The 21455-nt window shown below is 34.3% G+C and overlaps 2 protein-coding genes across 10 annotated transcripts; both read right to left on the bottom strand.

Annotated features, from left to right (window-relative positions):
• Positions 1 to 2984: 2984 nt before the first annotated feature.
• On the bottom strand, positions 2985 to 4291 carry LOC110907070 (ATP-dependent DNA helicase pif1-like). The gene has a single exon (XM_022152104.2). The coding sequence runs from the start codon at positions 4179 to 4181 to the stop codon at positions 3003 to 3005; it is 1179 nt and encodes a 392-aa protein (XP_022007796.1). The 5' UTR covers positions 4182 to 4291; the 3' UTR covers positions 2985 to 3002.
• LOC110907069 lies at positions 3008 to 15965 on the bottom strand. Of its 9 annotated transcripts, none has more exons than XM_035982634.1 (11): positions 15826 to 15965; positions 14600 to 14682; positions 14257 to 14348; positions 12871 to 13039; positions 9037 to 9119; positions 8694 to 8799; positions 7680 to 8043; positions 7133 to 7571; positions 6087 to 7027; positions 4761 to 5978; positions 3008 to 4649 (listed from the first exon to the last, which is right to left on the bottom strand). In XM_035982634.1, the coding sequence occupies exons 7-11, from the start codon at positions 7753 to 7755 to the stop codon at positions 4300 to 4302; spliced, it is 3024 nt and encodes a 1007-aa protein (XP_035838527.1). In that variant the 5' UTR covers positions 7756 to 8043; positions 8694 to 8799; positions 9037 to 9119; positions 12871 to 13039; positions 14257 to 14348; positions 14600 to 14682; positions 15826 to 15965; the 3' UTR covers positions 3008 to 4299. The 9 variants fall into 9 exon arrangements, 8 of the variants coding, with proteins under 8 accessions (XP_035838527.1, XP_035838525.1, XP_035838526.1 ...); XM_035982632.1 differs by having other exon boundaries at positions 8694 to 8785; XM_035982633.1 differs by having other exon boundaries at positions 8694 to 9119; positions 14257 to 14362.
• Positions 15966 to 21455: the final 5490 nt, after the last annotated feature.

The following is a 21455-nucleotide window of genomic DNA, read 5'->3' as shown; positions in this document are numbered from 1 at the left end:
AGCATGTGCTAAATAAAGCCATTATTTTTGGGCAATTAAATTGATTTATTATTATTTAGATAAATAAATTCTTTATCTCCATTGTTTCATCCTTATAGTTTTGTCAACTTAAAAACAAATTAATAGCACATGTTTTGTATGTTTCTTACATCATCACCAAAATAGATTTAACTAACAAAATAAGAATAAGCAAGATTTCTTTCCTTTTATATTATCACAAAACCTTGTTTATACCAATTTTTTGTCTTTGACAATTTAAAAGGTTTTTAAAAATTCTTAATTTCATGCAATTTAATTTTGTAACCCGTAATCTTTTAAATAGTTTTCATGTTTTTACTATATAGATTTCATTTTCAAACAATTTCTAAAGGAGATTAATCATCAAACCCATTAGATAAAAACATTCATCATCTTCGGACATCATAAAACATACGTATTGAAGAACAACAATATTCTAGTAAAATATATTTTTATGATCAGTTTTTGTTTTTATCATAATATCACTGTTTCATATTATTATATAACTAGCATAATTTCATGTCTTTTTTGTTACAAAACACCACATACTACTAGATAACTAGCACAAGCACAATTTTCTTTTTTAGTTTTGTAAACAACACATATTGTTACATAACTAGCGCAATTTCATGTTTTTAACTTTGTAAACAACACATACTATTACATAACTAGTATAATTTCATGTTTTTTTTTTAAATTGTGTAAACAACACATTTTATTACATAACTAGCACAATTTCATGTTTAAAAAAATTATAAACTGAACATATTATTACATAACTAACAAAATTCAATGTTTTGTTTTAATTTTGAAAGCAACACATACTGTAACATAACTAACACAATACTCTATTAGGTTTTCCAATAACAACACAAAAGTAAAAAATAGCAACGCATAAGAATTACACAACAAAATAAGAACATACATATAAATTTAAAAATCAATACAACACATTTTTCATAGTAGCACATTACAACTACATAACAAAAACTTATATAAAACACATTTTTGTAACTCTTTTAAATGTCACTTTTATATAAGAAAAGTATCGCAACGCGGTACTCATTTTAAAGATAAAAAATACTTGTTTTATGGTATATTTTTTAGGGTTATTGGATTTTATCACCCCCAACTATTGGCTATTGGCCGTTGTCACCCCAAAATATCATTTTGACCGCCGTCACGCCCAACTTAACACTTAGTGTGTTTTGTCACCACGTCGTTAACTGATCACTAACTTCTGATTATGTTACTATACTTTTGGGGGTGTCATAGGGATCTTAGGACACCCCAAAGTATAGTAACATGATCAAAAGTTAGTGATCAGTTAACGAAGTGGTGGTAGAACACACTAAATGTTAAGTTGGAGGTAGCGGGCGTCAATATGATAGTTGGGGTGGCAGCGACCAATATTCAATAGTTAGGGGTGATAAAATGCAATAACCCTTTTTTAAAACAATACTAAGGCATATAAAAGTTACTTTAGTTTGAAAAACCTGGTGGAATTAGTATTTAATGGAAAATGACTAAACGACTAAAATACCCACATATCTCATTATATAATATAGTAATTGTTAATGATTATATGTAATCGATAGCCTTTGATTCAATTAATAAAAAATAAAGATCCGTTCTCACTGCTTTTTGATAACATGCGGTTTGTACCAGATGTTAACTCTATACCAATATTCCAGTTATGGTTTGATTCTTACTAATAATAAATTCAAATAGAAGTTTGTATATACATACAAACTAGGCTCAATATAAGTCATACGTAAATTATTTTTGTTCTTTGATAAATGCTTTAGATGCTTTGATAAATGTATTTTAACCATCTCTATACTAAAATATTAATAGACTAGAAAGTTAGGGAAACGTTTATTAAAGGTAATTTCATGAAGAGAACTACAATGACCGTATAAACACTGATATGTATTGGTTTAAGTGTAATGTTTAAGTTTGTTATATAACCACCTACATCACTCTACTACTAAATATTATTATATATGTTAAGAGATAGATTATGTTTTCTTGTGGTCCATACTTAAAAATTGTTTTAGTAACACGAACTTGCCTTTAGGAACTTGCCTTTAGGAAATGATAAGTTAAATGTTTAATTGGTGTAACATAATGTAGGTTTTATAGTTCAGAATAACAAGGATAATCTCTTTGAATCTTATGTTTACTTTAAAATGTTTTGGTGCTACTCTCACAATCTTTAATTGGACAATTCTGAGAGTAAACAAGAATGATTGTGTTTTATGTTCTAAAAAAATGTAACAAAAACGTATGTAATGCATACTCAAGACATTCTTTATATAGTTAGGAAACCATCAAAATGTTTTATTGAAGCAACACAACTCTTCGTGAATAAGTATGGTAGTTAGTTGTTGAAAACGGTTGCTAGTTATTTGTGTACCATCCGTAATAACTTCTTTCGGTAGAAAGGTGATTGCCATGTCAATGGTAACTCAATTTGTCTTTAGTTGGTTCCTAAAATAAAATTGGTGCTAAAGAGTGTGTACTACTCCACACCGCCTAATTCAAAATATAAGGCTAAAGGGTATGGAGAGCATGATTTGGGTCATTAATGCCACATATGATCATTATTGGATTGCTATACCATCCCCTTGCATCATCCACCATGGTTGGCATGGATTAAACCATGGCAACCATGAGCCTCCTTTCCTTTTTTAATGTTTCTTTTTCCTTTTCACAAAAATAAAATAAAATAAGAAAATAGTGGTTTGGGTCATGACCACACCCTTAGGGTAGTGATTTTGGATGATGGATTAGAAGTGAGTGACATGGCGCTGATGTGGAGGGTCATGATGACCATTAGGGTTATGACCACACCCTATAGCCTAAGTGTACTAGGTTAATGCCCGCGCAATGCGTGGCTTCATCCAAAACCATATTATTTCCTTTGAAATATAATATTTTGTACATACGCATACATTGGAAGAAAAAAAACAAAAAACAATTCAAATTCCGGAAAAAACTTCCTTGTAGACTACATTTCTTATTTTACTCGTTACATTCCCATCTTTGTCTAGTATAAGCAACTTCACACCGCCTTTGCTTTTAACTCTTGATAACGCAACATAAAGCTGACCATGTGAGAAAACTGGATATTTCAAATACAATCCAGCTGTCGATAGAGATTGTCCTTGACTTTTATTTATAGTCATTGCAAAACATACATTTATAGGGAATTGTCGTCGTTGAAACTTGATAGGAATTCTTTTATCCGACGGTGTTAAACTAATTCGTGGAATAAACGTTCTGGTCCCTATGTTTCCTCCGGATATAATCTCCGCCTCTATAACATGTTTATAAAGTTTAGTAATCCGTAGTCTCGTACCGTTGCATAAACCATTTTGTTGATCGATATTACGAAGCAACATTACAGGTACACCAACTTTAAGGACTAATCGATGATTAGGCAGACCAGAAATTTTTAAACCATTTAGAACATCGGGAGAATATAGTCTCGCATTTGCTTCATTCTTTCCTTGATCAGTTTGACAAATACTATTAGAACTCAGATACTCCACTTCATCGCCAGGAAACGAATCAAGCAACTTTTCATTAATTTCTTGAACAACCTCGTTCGTTGGTGCCAATATAGCTCTTTCAGCAAAATAATCTTTATCTTTGTACAGTTGAAGAAGCGAAGGATATACAAAGTCGATCAGATCTGACATAGGATCCTCAGAGCACTTGATTAACAAATCTTCAGGAATATCTATAACCACCTCACAATCATCACCGTCGCCAATCTTTCCCTCTCCGAAGTCAAGCAACCAATCCGCAAAAGCTTTAATCTCGTCTATATCAGATGTGTTGGCTCCTACAGTTAACCTCATGTTTTTGGTTAACGTAAGGACCTTGCAAGTACTCCAAATATACGACAACGTGATTGAAGCATTAACGATATCTCGCCTACTCCCATTTGGTACAACCGGAAGTATTTGTCTAAAGTCACCACCGAACACCATAACTTGTCCACCAAATGTCATCTCACATTTGAAGATATCTTTCATTGTTCGGTCAAGTGCTTCAAACGCATGTTTATGATTCATCGGTGCTTCATCCCAAATGATCAATTTCGTTTTCTTCAATAAATCAGCAACGTCATCATCCGGTTTAATAAAACACATCGAGGTTTCTGTTAAATTTAGAGGTATATGAAACCTTGAATGTGCAGTACGCCCACCAGGTAACAAAAGAGATGCGATTCCACTTGATGCAACATTTAGTACAATATCGCCTTTACATCTAATGGATGCAGATAATGTTCTTCCAAAGAAATGTCTTACCAGTACCTCTGTACCCATATACGAAGAACAAACCACCCGCATTACTATTAACTGCTTCAATTATCTCATCAAACACTAAACGCTGCTCATCGGTTAGGCTGCTTAAATTATTATCAAATTCAATGGCAGTAGCGCTTACATCGTACCTAAGCTCATCAACAATTAAACGGTTGTCTGCTGAATATATTGATTCACTGTCGGGTTGAGGCATAGACGAAAACCGACTTAAACTTGAGTTGTTACGTAATAAGTAACGCTCAATTTCCAACAACGTTAGGTTCCTTATTTGTTCTTCTGGAAGACACAAACCTATTAAATTTATGTAAATAAATTATTAAAATTCTTGTAAATAAAAATGAAATTAATTAAAACTAACGTGTAAAATATAACTGACAAAATATTACATAACAATTTGCGTACCTTCGATCCTCAAAAGCTTTTGCCGATTGTATAAAATACCATCCGCAAGGTACTCCCATGTGTTTTCCCAAACATGTTCAGGCTTTGATAATGTATTAGACGCCAACATTGTAGCAAACAGATTATGAAGATAGTAACCAGAACCTGTGTAGTACGCCTCTTTGATCGCTTCTATATACTCCTTGTCGTCGTCTAAAAGGCCTCTAGCGTAGCACGCATCTCTAAATGTTGGGAAGACTTGTCCATTTACAGTACGAATGTCTTCAAAAGACTTAGGACCTACTACCTTATTAAGAAGAATTCTTAAAAAGTATGCCTCGCCCATAGAAGGATTCACACAATGAATACGACCAATGGTTTTGCCTATTATGCGTTTATCCCATATCCTTTCATCCTTCTTCCAAACAAATTTAGTTGGGAACTCAACGTAAGTAAGGGTGCGCGCCAACGGATCTTTTTCGTTCTTTTCCATCCACCCCAAAAACATCGTAGAAGAAACATAAGGTTTTTGTAGAACACTATCAAGTTCGTCATCAGGGCCGTATACAACGTTTTGTTTATCAGGTAGATGAAACGGAAGCCTGATTACAGATGGATAGTGGTAATGAACATCAAATGCAAATATGCGCCATGAAGCTTCGCATGCCGAGAGATATCTACAATCGTAATACTCTTTGATTTCATCTTTTCCATCTTTAAGCTGACCTTCATCGCCATTTGGTACAAAACCAAATTCAGCCCTATCTGGTCCTTTGTTAATGTATTTAAACAAATACTTAATGGACGTAGCCTGGTTACACCATTCGACGTTAATGTGTGCTTGATAACGTCTCAATAGGGTTTTGCTATACGGAACCACGCTTCTGTTATCAAGCTGAATACCAGATTTCTCAACAAAAACACCTGAATCGGCTCGTCTATATACCAGATAACCATTCGAATCTAGAGAAGTCTTATCACAGAACTTCTTAGGAAATTTCTTCGAACACTTACCGTCGACCATACACGGACAATTTGGTTTTGCAACACCACAAGGTCCGTGAATCATATACTCGCTGACAAGAGTATATAGATCTGGTTCTAAGTTTTTGTCAGGTATCTCGGCAGAAATGAAGTTGTCAACATGCTCAACCGAAGGAAGCTTACTTTCGTCATGTAAGAACAGACAGATATGCGCATGCGGTAGACCTCGTTTCTGAAACTCTATAGTATAGACAACTGCAATAGGATAGTTAATATTAAAATACTTATTTTAGAAGTTACGGTTATGAACGTAGCATACCAAAAAAAATTATAATAAAGTAACCGACTTATATGGATCCTTACCTGCCGATGCATTGCCGAATAAAGATTTCTCTCGCAAGTCTTTCATGATTGCGTCAAGCTTAATTTTGAACAATCGGCATAAAATATCCGGCCTATCCTCGGGATTAATCTTCGTGTCCTTTAAAAATCTTTTAATCTCCGGCCATTTAGGATTGCAAGTGATCGTAATGAAAAAATCAGGGTAGCCAAACCATTTGCAAATGGCAATCGCATCATAATAATTCTCCCTCATATAACGCGATCCACCGGTAAATGAAGACGGTAGTAGTACGCGTGTTCCAACGTTTGACATATCTGGATTACCATTTTGTCCAAGCCTTTTAAGGTTATCATATGTCTCAGATCTCAGTTTTTTTTGCTGCATACGTATGAATAGTAATCGTTCACTTTCAATCATCGTATATACATCAACCAAGAATTGTTGCAAAAGTCTTCGAGCATTGAGAATCAAAGAGAAATGATTCACTCTATCTTGAACATGGTAAGCAAAATACTCTCTCATTGTACATTTTGACTCTTTCTTCTTCGTTGATGCCCTTCCTTCTCTATGAAGAATATCAATCCGGTAACCATCTTCACCAAAAGGAAAAAGCAATGGATACTGAAGCGCGAGATAACAAGGATGAAGCTCGCTAATACGTTGTAGACCATCTTTCTTTGACTCAACAACTACATCACGATTATCAAGAGCTTCCTCAATGTTTCCAACAATAAGCGCAGCAACTTCGGACAACGTCGGTAGGTTGTATGTACGACCATCTTTAGACCTATTCGCCTTAAGCCTTAATTTTAAGTCAACTTGAGGATTATCAACAAACCGATCTCGTACACGTCTATATGTTTTCACCAGCTCATTATTTGAATCTAAAATCACCTTAAGGTACTCTATGAGTTCAGTGTCAAGCAAATTAGAAGTTGCGGATGCTGGTTTGTTTGAGTTACTGTAAAGCAATTGTAAGACAAAAGCAAAAGTATCAGTAAGTGTTTATATAACATACAACCAAAAATAAATAAAAAATAAATAAAGAAATGGTTTCCAGGGATACCTAAATACGGTTTTACGATTACAGACTTCATTATCTGTATCGTATATGTAAAGCTGCGCAAACTTTGGTTCACCACCTTCTTTGGGAAGAAGACTTCCCAGTGTATGATAATTCTCGCCACTAATTCGGTATACATACGGAGCATCTCCTCTATTGATTTTCGAATCAACTTTACCACCCATTGAAGTGAACGAAAACATAGAATTAAAACGACGAATATTCAGTAAGAAATGCTTGCTCTTGTCATCTAAACTCTTAAAAAGACTTTGATATTCCAGACACGTCTCTTTAAAATTAGGAAGATGTACTTTTCCATAAGCACAACAAAGCATATAAGTTGTTCTTCCGGAGTAAAGCTTTCCTTTTCCGGCCTCAACTTTCCACAACTTAGCATTACATATGTCGCATACAACTACTTGATCACCATGATCCAAATAATCTATTATTGAGCATAAAAAAATATATCATTTTGTGGTATTGGTTATGAAATTAATATAATGACATTCTTCAAGTGGAACTTAAAGTAGTGAGTGTGTAAGGTACTTACTGTTAGAAACTCCTTTATATGGATCTTCAGGTAATTGTTGAGGAATAATATGATCGTCGGAAGATAAGTCAACCATTGGAATAGGATATACGTTTCTACCTTGATTCGTAGAAAACCTTTTGTAAGACCCTAATTACTATATAGCGGTTTTACATGTAAATACCAACAATTAGATGTGTAGTTAAGACTACACATACTATAAAAATACGGGTTTATTAAAACTTTTACAAATCATAAGTTATTCAACATAGCGTGATCGAAATCGTCGTTTAAAATTTACGATGAGGCAATGTGCGGAAGCATGTATCATTATCGTGTTCGGTTCTTCGTTGAGCTTGATCGTCTTCCGGCATCCAAAATGTACCTACATTTCATAAACATGAAATGCTTTAGTCATACGGGGTTTAAAACGTATCTAAACGAGTCCGGGAAGCAAAAAATGAATAAAATACATTTTTTATTTTTGTTACAGGGTCTACCGTAAATTACGGTGGCTACCGTAATTTACGGTAGCCCCTGAATGTTGATTCTCCTACCGTAAGGCAGTGGGTGTGTGGCGTAAAGACTTTAAGGCTACCGTAAGTTACGGTAGCTACCGTAACTTACGGTGGCCTCTGCAGGATTTTCCAAGTTTGCCGTTTTCTAAAACGAAAACCTTCATAACTTTTAGTCCGCTTGTCCGTTTGACCTACCGTTTCTTCCTACGTGATTGTAATTTGATCCTCCATCATATGGAGTTAAAATCCAACATCTAAATTCACAAAATTTTAACTTTCAAGCTCTCGGCTTGAAATTCAATTATGACACTTTTTTTGACCCGTTCGTGATTTATCAAACAAACTTGTTTATTACCTTTTCAAAATATCATGCATATCACGTTATATCAATTTACTAATGTGCAAGGTTCAAATTACGGGTTTCTTATGAATTCTTAACCCGTTTTACCTATCTACTCCTTTTGACCCGTGAAGGGAAGTTAAGCACTTTTAGCTATAAATCTATATATAAGCGTACCTGGCTCGAGTCAACGTATAGACCCGTTTATGCCTTGCTATTATTAGTTCAATATTCTATGATGACGCAATTATCCAAATTTCTATTCGTTCCTGTAAACATATGACTTAACAACCAACATTAGTCGATATGGTAATATGATGTTATCACCATCATTTGACCCATTTGGTCTATATGACCAAACAATTATATTTATTACAAATCATGGTTTTAAACGTTTTTATTCGTTTTGACCCATTCCGTTTTGTGTCGGAACCCATAATTCGAACATGATCTATTGATGTATTTATCACCTATAGAATAAATACGTATGCTAAAAAAAATAGGTGTAAGCTTTACTTACCTTTCATCCAAGCAAGTCTTACTCGTGCCTTTATCCCGTTTGATCATCTCCTCCAAGCTTCACCTAGCTCGTCAAGAGTCAAACTATCATATTACCCATAAAATGGTTAGTTTAGTCATTTCATATTATGGCTACCATTTTCTATGGGGTTTCTTGCATATAATTTACTTAACTAAATCATAGGTCAGTTTTACTTTCTTAATAGTCAAACTACCCATATGTATTATATGCTTTAATCATTCTCTCTCTTTTTTTTTTCTCATTTTTACAACTTCGTTGACAAACCTATTTGTAGGTATTTTAAATACTTGCAATAAGCAAAATAACATGCTTAATATTCATGAAATCATTGTTTTATAAACAAGGCAAAGTATGAACAAAATACAACTTTCCTTGGATTAAGTTTATCAATAAAATGTGCAGCAACTTTACAATATAGCTGCTGAATCGACTCTTTTGACCACTTTGCGGTCTTATTTAGCCCTTTGTGATCAAAGATGAAATGAAGAATACTAAAATATCTTTCCATCCCAAAAAGAATCAGCTCAATCCGAGCATCCTAGAATTAATTATGATTTTTGCAAAATCAGCTCCGAAGTAAAAAAAATGCTTCCAATCAGCTTGCTGTCAAAACAGTTCAGCCGACTTCGGACACTGTTTTGACCCGTTTAACATCAGAATTTAACAAACATGTTCAAACATAAAACGTAGTATGTTTCAATACCTTTCTGAGCATATAAGGCTCAACCTCACAGGTTGTTCCAGTGATTTTATATGATTTTTTTTAAAACTGCAGCTCAATAATTTTTTAATCCCAATCAGCTTTGTTATATTTTCTTGTTCAAGCATTTCATCAAGCATCTTGTGTGCAACACGAAACATCAAATTTCTCCAGCCCATTTAAGTGTTCTAAATCCTTAAATTCTCGCATAATTAACAAGTACTAACATCAAACTTCAAATCTAACTTCAGGGAGTTCTATTAACACAATTTAACCATTATGATTCTAGTGTTCATCATGTTTCTACAAAACCCATTTAACACAAAATCGGGTGATCATGAATTCACAATTAGGAACATCAATTGAACAAGTAAATGACTAGGGTTTACTCCTAGACATAAAATCATTCCTAATTTCATCATATAACGAACATGCAACCATCAATTTCAGATTTCTAAGTTTACCTAGAAATCCAACTAGAGATTTTTTCATAAAATTTACATACCTTATGACTCCCCTTTCAATGGAGATCACGAATTTGTGTTTGAGACTTGATTTAGAACGAATTTGAGCTCTCAATTTGGTGGATTTTTGGAAGAACTAGGGTTTGTGGGATCCCTTGTGTCGCCCCCTGTGTTTGAACAACCAGACACACACTCTTGTGTGTATTTGGTGTGTTTTAATTTGTTTTTAATAAATCAAGTTTCAAGTTTAACAAGTTTGGCCCCTCCATTTTCCTTAGTTCATAATTTAAGTGTTTTAACCCACTCATAAGTCACTATCTAACCAGGTTAGAATTATTCCTAGTCAACTTAGTAGGTTCGGTAAGTTAAAAACCCGTTTTATTTTAAATCCCGTTAACTCGGGCTCCTTATGAACTTTTGTCTTCTCAAGTCGTTTGCTCTCTTTTTTTTTATTATTAGGCTTATTTATTTGAATTCCTAATAATTTCCAGGCTAATCTTTTCTGCTAACGGTATTCTACCCGCTCTTTAGTATTAACGGGGTTTAATTACCAAACTCATTTTCGGGGTGTTACAAGTCTACCCCCCTTAATGAGGTTTCGTCCCCGAAACCTTATTTATGTATTTCTTTTAATTTAGACTAAACGAACCTAGTTTCGTTTTCAAGACATTCACTCGTTCGTTTTGATCTAACGTTTTCATTTATATGGACGCGTACGTCTTTCATGTGTAAGGCCTCGCAGGCCGTTATTTTTAGCTTATATGCATTATCCTTATTGACCGAGTTGTCACTTGACCACTTAGTCTCATCAATCTGTTAACATGTTTATCCCGCGCTTGTCTTATATTAACAAGCTCTTTGTATTTGTCATAACGTTTGCTTGACTTTGAAAAGTTTTACTGGCTAGACTAATTAGTCGCCATCACTTCATACCCCTTCATCCGGGTATACTATTTTGCCATCACCGGCCTTATGTGTGTTTAAGATTTTCCAAATCCCTTCATACTATTTATGTTTGTTAGAACGCTGCTTTTGACTAAAAACTAAATTTTTAGTTTACGTTTTCTCTACCTTACGTCTTTCTCTCATATCTAGGAATGTTACTTACGAGGATTTGTTCCTTTCCATTATCATTTAATGCGGGGAGTTTCAACTAGTTCTCACGCTTAACCTAAATAACCAGTAGGTTCCTTCACTTAGTCTCGTAGACTATCTCTTTGGATTTCCACCTCTTTAAGGTGTGACTCAACAATTCTTTCCTTCCTATTTGTGACCCCAAAGGTCTTCTTGGTCCTGTAGACCTTAGTATTACTTTCAATCCCGTAGGTTATGATGATCCCGTAGATCATCTTTTACCCGAGTCTTTATTCAATTGTATATTTATATTCACGGTGTCAAGGTGTCCTTTTATATTCAGAATCATTTATTTTCGCTTTTGTATTTCATCTGACCTTGACCTTAGTCTAAGGCTACATTTGTTTTCTTTCGAATTTATATATATATATATATATATATATATATATATATATATATATATATATATATATATATATATATATATATTTTCCGACTTTATGACTTCTAACATTATTTACACGTTGGTTTGTCTTATGCTCACTGTTTCCCCGATTTATAATTATATTTCTTTTAAACCCATTACATAGGTTCATTAATATTTCACACTTTTATTTATTCGATTCACGCTTACTTACATTAGCAAGCGTCATCATTTATTTAATTCTTTTGACTTGTTCGTATGAAATTCCTTTGCTTACGAATGAAAATTTTCATTCTTTATTCAACTCGTTCAACTTTAAAATAGTTGAACGTAATTTATCAAAATTTCAATTTACAACATCTTATCGTCTTTTAGTCATGACCCGAAACCCGAGTCTTTTGAGTTTCCATCCGCGTTCCCGTTTCTCAGTCTACATATGTGTTTAAATCCTTACCCATCAACCGGGTATTTTACCGAAGTCGGTATTATTGCAACCCTCCCGGTATGCATTAAGACTTTGCTTCATTTTTATGTTCCGACTTTGTCCTCAAGTTTGACGTTTTACAAAAACGACCCGTTTAGAGACATATTCGCATTTTCCGGGTTCGAGTGTAAGTACACTCCCTCCCAGTTCATATCTTAATCGTTTTACATGTTTGCATTCTCCGGGTTCGAGTGTAAGTACACCCCCTCCCAATGCGTACCTTAATCATTTTACATGTTTCTTTGTCCCTTCTCTCGGGCTCATTATCCTAATATAATACGCTTCCGTCACTCGGCTATGCGTTTACATTATGATCAAATATTTTGCTTATCTGATTCATTTGGGTACTTTTTAATTTGTCCCACTCACCCAGTCCTTACTACATCGGGTGTAAGCGTGTCCATCATAAAAAGTTCATGGTATCATGTGTTCACTACCTACTTGGCCAGATTAGGCGATCAGCACATGACATACATGACCCTTTTATAACTTTCACATCATGCCCCATGTAAGTAACACCTCTATTTATTTCTCTTGGAAACAATACCCCGGATAGATTTTTCTATCCGGGTTTTTTTTTCCAAGTTTTTAATCTACATATGCAACTTTCAATCTATATGTATTTGTTGCATATTACTGTTTGTGCAATTAAATTTAAAATGTGCACCTGGTAATGCTTGCACTAACGGGCTTCTCTTGCCATTAGCCTTGTTTGCGATCGCTACGTGATTTAGGTCCTTGGTGAGTTTGTTCTACTTGTCGTACTTTGGACCGTTCCTCCGTCAATTCCGCAATTTGTAAGACTCCCGCTATCTTTAGATGCGAGTGTCCTTCAGCTAAAACATTTACAAGAGTTAATAATATCAACTTCAATAATCGCCCGTATTATAATACAAGGCTTTTTCTACTATACGCGTCAACGCGCGTATTTTCATCAACTATATCAATCATTTTAATTAGGGTAACGTGTATTACACGATAACCCTATGTGTTATTTACAACACTTTAATACGCTAAACCATTAACATACTTGTACTTACCGGATTTGCGATCAAGCCTTGAACCGAACACCAATCTTTATCAAGAGCATAAGGTTTAAGTCCAAGCATAGTTTTCCCACCATACTTGAATCTCTTAAACCAAGGCTCTGATACCAACTTGTAAGACCCTAATTACTATATAGCGGTTTTACATGTAAATACCAACAAATAGATGTGTAGTTAAGACTACACATACTATAAAAATACGGGTTTATTAAAACTTTTACAAATCATAAGTTATTCAACATAGCGTGATCGAAATCGTCGTTTAAAATTTACGATGAGGCAATGTGCGGAAGCATGTATCATTATCGTGTTCGGTTCTTCGTTGAGCTTGATCGTCTTCCGGCATCCAAAATGTACCTACATTTCATAAACATGAAATGCTTTAGTCATACGGGGTTTAAAACGTATCTAAACGAGTCCGGGAAGCAAAAACTGAATAAAATACATTTTTTATTTTTGTTACAGGGTCTACCGTAAATTACGGTGGCTACCGTAATTTACGGTAGCCCCTGAATGTTGATTCTCCTACCGTAAGGCAGTGGGTGTGTGGCGTAAAGACTTTAAGGCTACCGTAAGTTACGGTAGCTACCGTAACTTACGGTGGCCTCTGCAGGATTTTCCAAGTTTGCCGTTTTCTAAAACGAAAACCTTCATAACTTTTAGTCCGCTTGTCCGTTTGACCTACCGTTTCTTCCTACGTGATTGTAATTTGATCCTCCATCATATGGAGTTAAAATCCAACATCTAAATTCACAAAATTTTAACTTTCAAGCTCTCGGCTTGAAATTCAATTATGACACTTTTTTTGACCCGTTCGTGATTTATCAAACAAACTTGTTTATTACCTTTTCAAAATATCATGCATATCACGTTATATCAATTTACTAATGTGCAAGGTTCAAATTACGGGTTTCTTATGAATTCTTAACCCGTTTTACCTATCTACTCCTTTTGACCCGTGAAGGGAAGTTAAGCACTTTTAACTATAAATCTATATATAAGCGTACCTGGCTCGAGTCAACGTATAGACCCGTTTATGCCTTGCTATTATTAGTTCAATATTCTATGATGACGCAATTATCCAAATTTCTATTCGTTCCTGTAAACATATGACTTAACAACCAACATTAGTCGATATGGTCATATGATGTTATCACCATCATTTGACCCATTTGGTCTATATGACCAAACAATTATATTTATTACAAATCATGGTTTTAAACGTTTTTATTCGTTTTGACCCATTCCGTTTTGTGTCGGAACCCATAATTCGAACATGATCTGTTGATGTATTTATCACCTATAGAATAAATACGTATGCTAAAAAAAATAGGTGTAAGCTTTACTTACCTTTCATCCAAGCAAGTCTTACTCGTGCCTTTATCCCGTTTGATCATCTCCTCCAAGCTTCACCTAGCTCGTCAAGAGTCAAACTATCATATTACCCATAAAATGGTTAGTTTAGTCATTTCATATTATGGCTACCATTTTCTATGGGGTTTCTTGCATATAATTTACTTAACTAAATCATAGGTCAGTTTTACTTTCTTAATAGTCAAACTACCCATATGTATTATATGCTTTAATCATTCTCTCTCTTTTTTTTTCTCATTTTTACAACTTCGTTGACAAACCTATTTGTAGGTATTTTAAATACTTGCAATAAGCAAAATAACATGCTTAATATTCATGAAATCATTGTTTTATAAACAAGGCAAAGTATGAACAAAATACAACTTTCCTTGGATTAAGTTTATCAATAAAATGTGCAGCAACTTTACAATATAGCTGCTGAATCGACTCTTTTGACCACTTTACGGTCTTATTTAGCCCTTTGTGATCAAAGATGAAATGAAGAATACTAAAATATCTTTCCATCCCAAAAAGAATCAGCTCAATCCGAGCATCCTAGAATTAATTATGATTTTTGCAAAATCAGCTCCGAAGTAAAAAAAAAATGCTTCCAATCAGCTTGCTGTCAAAACAGTTCAGCCGACTTCGGACACTGTTTTGACCCGTTTAACATCAGAATTTAACAAACATGTTCAAACATAAAACGTAGTATGTTTCAATACCTTTCTGAGCATATAAGGCTCAATCTCACAGGTTGTTCCAGTGATTTTATATGATTTTTTTAACACTGCAGCTCAATAATTTTTTAATCCCAATCAGCTTTGTTATATTTTCTTGTTCAAGCATTTCATCAAGCATCTTGTGTGCAACACGAAACATCAAATTTCTCCAGCCCATTTAAGTGTTCTAAATCCTTAAATTCTCGCATAATTAACAAGTACTAACATCAAACTTCAAATCTAACTTCAGGGAGTTCTATTAACACAATTTAACCATTATGATTCTAGTGTTCATCATGTTTCTACAAAACCCATTTAACACAAAATCGGGTGATCATGAATTCACAATTAGGAACATCAATTGAACAAGTAAATGACTAGGGTTTACTCCTAGACATAAAATCATTCCTAATTTCATCATATAACGAACATGCAACCATCAATTTCAGATTTCTAAGTTTACCTAGAAATCCAACTAGAGATTTTTTCATAAAATTTACATACCTTATGACTCCCCTTTCAATGGAGATCACGAATTTGTGTTTGAGACTTGATTTAGAACGAATTTGAGCTCTCAATTTGGTGGATTTTTGGAAGAACTAGGGTTTGTGGGATCCCTTGTGTCGCCCCCTGTGTTTGAACAACCAGACACACACTCTTGTGTGTATTGGTGTGTTTTAATTTGTTTTTAATAAATCAAGTTTCAAGTTTAACAAGTTTGGCCCCTCCATTTTCCTTAGTTCATAATTTAAGTGTTTTAACCCACTCATAAGTCACTATCTAACCAGGTTAGAATTATTCCTAGTCAACTTAGTAGGCTCGGTAAGTTAAAAACCCGTTTTATTTTAAATCCCGTTAACTCGGGCTCCTTATGAACTTTTGTCTTCTCAAGTCGTTTGCTCTCTTTTTTTTTATTATTAGGCTTATTTATTTGAATTCCTAATAATTTCCAGCTTAATCTTTTCTGCTAACGGTATTCTACCCGCTCTTTAGTATTAACGGGGTTTAATTACCAAACCCATTTTCGGGGTGTTACACCTTTGTTTACCTCTTTGTTTCCTCTTTACACCTATATGTTGAAACCAACGAAAAATAATAAAAATGTCAACATCAAAAAAAAAAAAAAAAAAAAAGAAATGTGAAATACATAAATACATACAACCAACCTAAAGTAGATGCTTCAGACGGAGTTGTTAAAGGTGTGGTTACGCAAAAACGTGGATCGATGGTATTGATATAAGACAATGAACGCATTGGTGTTACGATCCGGCATTCATTTGTATGGGATGCAGAAACATTGAATGACTGAGTAACGTCTTTTGAAATGGAAGATTGGTTACTCAAATTATTTCTCTTATTATCCAAATGTAATTTCCTATATTTTCTTCGTTCAGCTGATTGTTGATGCTCAAACATCATTAGAAGCAACTGAAAAAAAATATGGATATCCGTAAAATATAAAATTGTAGAATAAAATTTGTATTTTTGTCTAAATAACCACAGAATTTACCATTTGTAATGTTACACAAATTATAAATGAAAAAACGTATTCATGTGTAAAAAATTATAGAATGTACCATTTGTAATATTAACCAATGGACTTCTTTCAGCTTCAACTACAACAAAAACAGTATAAGTCACCGTATGAAACATTTTTATGTATTACATAATTTTTTATTTAAAGAAAACTCATAATCATAATAAATAAAATTTAAATATGTAAGTAAATAACACCAACCTGATGTATACGCCTCGTACGGATTTGTTAAAGGTGTGGTTGGCAAGATACGTCGATCAATGGTATTGATATAAGATGATGAAAGAATTGGTGTTACAACACCGCAATCATTTGTATCGGATACTGAAACATTGGATGATCGAATTACGTTTTTTGTTGTGTTTAACTTGTTGGTCACATTATGTCTCTTATTATCTTCATGTAGTTTCTTTAATCTTCTTCGTTCAGCTGATTTTTCATTCTCAACATCATTATAACCAACTGAAAAAAAATTGATATCCATAAATTATCAAATTATACATTAACAAACGAATTCCTTCATAAAAAAACAAATAATTTTCCATTTGTAATGTTAAAAAAATTTTAAATGAAACATTATATTCATGTGTACAAAAATAAAAAATTTACCATTTGTAATATTAGTCAATGGACTTCTTCCAGCTTGAACTGCAACAAATAAACTCCAATGTACCAATCAAATATGTTTATGTATTACATAATTTTTTATTTAAAAATAAAAAAATAAACACATAATCATAGTAAAGAAACACAAAAGTGACTTACACGCCACGTAGGGATTTGTTAAAGGTGTGGTTGGCAAAATACGTCCATCCATGTTATTGATATAAGAGGATGTACGAATCGGTGTTACCACATGGCAAACATTTGTATCGGATAATGAAACGTTGGCTGAACGAATGACGTTTTGTGAAGTGGACGATTTATTATTTGCATTTCCTCTTTTATTGTCCAAATACAATTTCCTTAACTTTCTACGTTCAGCATAGTCTTGATGCTCAACTTGATTATGATCAACTGAAGAATAAAATGCATATAGTACTTTTTTAAGTATTTATAAAAAAACAATCAATTCATTTCTATAAAATTGCAAACATTACCTTTCGTAATGTTAGACAAAGGTCTTCTACCAACAGCACCTACAAAATTTTAAGTAAAATTAACATTACTTAACATAGTTACCTAATATATTATTTTTTATTGTATTTGTAAACAAAAATAAAACTAAAGTGCATACTATTGGAAAGTTCAACACTAATAGGAAGTGGAAATGAAGGTAAATGTTGACGTTTTGCACGCTTTAGCATATCCTAAAATTGTATCATATATAACATACCAATGTATTAAAATGACTGTTAGAACAATATAAACGTACAAGTATAATATAAAAAGATAAAACTTACGTGTATGAGAAATGACCAAACGTCAAAACTTCAAAAATGATGAATGTAGGGAGAGAGTTTTCTGATTAGACTTGTACAACCTTTAGTATAAAACATTGAGTGTGTATTATGAATAAGAGTAGAGGTTTTTATAGTATTGGAAGTGATTATAAAAAAGAAAACTATAAAATTTTTAAAAAAAATTCGGTTATAAATGTTGGTGTATACATCTATCGACTTCGTCTTGTATCGAGTCTTAGTCTTAGAATGTTAGATCAGGGCACATTGTACGAGATTTCCCAAGAAAGTTGATTTCCCATATATGAACATGTCACTATGTGGGAAATCAGAAAGTTGATTTCCCATATACGAACATGTCACTATGTGGGAAATCAGAAAGTTGATTTCACACATATGGACATGTCACTATGTGGGAAATCAAGATGTCACTATGTGGGAAATCAGGATGTCACTATGTGGGAAATCAGGTTTCACATATACGGACATGTCACTATGTGGGAAATTATGATGTTAGATTTTATAGATGATTTCGCTTTTATGTACATGGGTGATTTCGCTTATATGGACATGTGTCCTATGAGCGGAATCCCATGACTATATATAGGTGCTTGATGAGCGAAATCAGAAGTGAAGTCTTGTTTCCGGTACCGAATTGCTGCCGAAGTGCCGATTGACTTGTAATCAGTGTGAAATCAATATAAAAGGCAAGATTTAGTAGAACAAGCTGTTTTTCGTGTTCGTTTCTTGTTATTCCGCACCTGAAACGGATTAGAATACCTCCGATTGACTCGTTCGGGTCAGCACACGATCCTACAAGTGGTATCAGAGCTCGGGACGAGGAGTTCTGCATATATCAACTTGTTTTCATCTCTATTTCTAACTTCTACACCTTCTTTCATCAGTTCGGGAAGATTTCACGGTGATACAAGGTGTGTTACGAAGAGATCCAACTTATTTGAGACCAGTATTTTTAAAACAAGAAAGTTTGTATTTGTGAAACAATTTGCTTAGCCATGGCTGAAGAGTTTTACAATGCTTTTGCGACACCGGTTGCACCTGTCACTGCTGCTGAAACTGTATACAGTGAGAATGAAACGGGTACTCATCAAAAACCACCAAAGTTGATGTATATTGAAGATTTTCAGGGTTGGAAAAACCGTTTTGAGAATTGGGTTCAAGCCTACAGATTCGATGCTTGGTGTTCACTTCTGAAAGACTATGAGAGACCCAAGAATGAGCGTGGGTTGGAAAAGGGTTTCAATGATTTTACAGAAGCTGATAAATTGAAATATACTAGTGAAAAGATGATGATCAGCATTTTACAGCAAGCAGTTAAAGAAGACATCTTTGTCTTACTTCAACATAACGGAACAGCTAGATCAATCTGGGAGGCATTAATTCAGAAATTCAGAGGGAGTGCTGACATGATCAAAAACAAAAAGGCGGTATTGAAGAAGTCGTTTGACATGTTTACTGCATTTGATCATGAAACCACGAAACAGACAATAGATAGATGCTGTCATCTGGTTCTAGAAATGGGAAGATTGGATATTCAGAAAGATGATGATGAGTGGGTTGATAAGTTAGCAGAGGCTTTACCCCAACAGAAGTGGGGAACGTATCTGATGATTGTGAAACTCATGAGGAAGACTGAGAGTATGAACTTGGCTCAGTTTATCCAGAAGATTGAAGAACAGGAGCTGGAATTCAGAAGACTGCTATAATGACAAATCCAAATGCCAAGCAAGATGTCAGTCTGTACTATCGAGGGAACAAATTTGAGGCCACTCTCAGTCAAAGTCCAAAGATTAGTACTGCATTCAGAGCTGTTGGTTCTGCAAGTCTAAATGAAAGTACTACAACTCAAAGTGGTGGATCTACTTCATCATTCTCAAGCTTTGATCCAAATTGCAACACACCTAGCCCTCAGAAGCAAAATTCTACAAATATGCAGTGTAATGTGACATTGAACATTCAGAATGGTCAACATCTTTCTCCTGAGGTGGCAAAGCAACACATGACATCTCTTGTCGCCATGTTAGAGTCGTATGAAAGTTTGATTGCTGGAAGAATTGGTAATCCGATGCTCACAAAGGAAGATCACGACCAAATTGATGCAGAAGAGCTTGAGCTGATGGATGTGAAGTGGTGTTTAGCAAGTGCCTGCAGGAGAGCTGAAAAAATTCAACAAATTACCGGCAGAGACGAGTTTCGAGGAATGGCTACTTCTCCTCTTGGTTTTGACAAGTCAAAGGTTACTTGTTTCCGATGTAAAGGAAAATGTCATTTTAAACGGGAATGTAAGAACCAAGAGTCAACTGGAAGTCAAGAAAAGAGCAATTATTATCAGAAATCAATCTTTCATCAGATCGGTCAACAACCCCAACAAAAGGAACCGCAAACTGCTCATGGGAAAATGATTGAAGAAGCTAATAGGAAAGCTTATTTTGGGATATTAGATCAAAGTGATGAGGTTGTTGCACAGGGGTTTAGCTGGGACAGGTATATACCCAGTGGAACTAATCCTAATTTGGAACGTGTTACCAGGATTTTGGATCAAAATGAGGATTGTCAGAAAAGGATTCCGATATTTCCAGATCTTGGAAGTGATGTTGATACGGATGATGAGGAAGAGTATCTTAACAAATGTCGAAAAAGCATTGATCCTGACAGTTTTAATTTTTTCTATGCAGATAAAGTTGAGATGCTGAATCAAAAGAAGATTGCTCGATTGCAGAAAGAGCTAGAAGCAGAAAAGTTACTTGCTGATAAAAAGGCGAAGACTGAAGCTGTTAAAACAAAAGATGAAGCAACTGCTGAGATTGCAATAGAGAAGATTGTTGAAGTAGAGAAAGTAGTGGAGAAAATTGTCAAAGTCGAGAAACTCGTGGAAGTTGAGAAAATAGTTAAAGTTGAAAGAGTGGTCGAAGTAGAAAAGATTGTCGAAAAGATTGTTGAGGTCGAGAAACTTGTTGAATTTGAAAAGATAGTCGAAAAGGTAGTTGAAGTTACGAAGCCTTGTGAAAAATGTTCAGAATCTTGCAAAGATTGTGAAGGAAAAGACAAGAAGATTGCTGATTTAGAGAAGATTAAGGAAGATCTATTGTCTGATGTGAAGTATGTGAAAGAGTCATACGACGTATTGAACAGGACAGTTGACAATTTGAAAAGAACGAATGCAGAAATTGAAAAGG

This window comes from Helianthus annuus, chromosome 14, assembly GCF_002127325.2.
Source record: "Helianthus annuus cultivar XRQ/B chromosome 14, HanXRQr2.0-SUNRISE, whole genome shotgun sequence".
NCBI lineage: Eukaryota > Viridiplantae > Streptophyta > Magnoliopsida > Asterales > Asteraceae > Helianthus > Helianthus annuus.
This window is presented reverse-complemented; position numbering and strand designations above follow the sequence as displayed.

Excerpts from the sequence above, each read along its gene's own strand:
- LOC110907070 (XM_022152104.2), bottom strand. The coding sequence starts at position 4,181 with ATGTGTTTTATTAAACCGGATGATGACGTTGCTGATTTATTGAAGAAA.
- LOC110907069 (XM_035982633.1), bottom strand. The coding sequence starts at position 7,755 with ATGGTTGACTTATCTTCCGACGATCATATTATTCCTCAACAATTACCT. Across the intron at positions 7,028-7,132 it reads AATCGTAAAACCGTATTTAG|TAACTCAAACAAACCAGCAT; the intron begins GTATCCCTGGAA and ends ATTGCTTTACAG. Across the intron at positions 4,650-4,760 it reads AAAGCTTTTGAGGATCGAAG|GTTTGTGTCTTCCAGAAGAA; the intron begins GTACGCAAATTG and ends TAAATTTAATAG.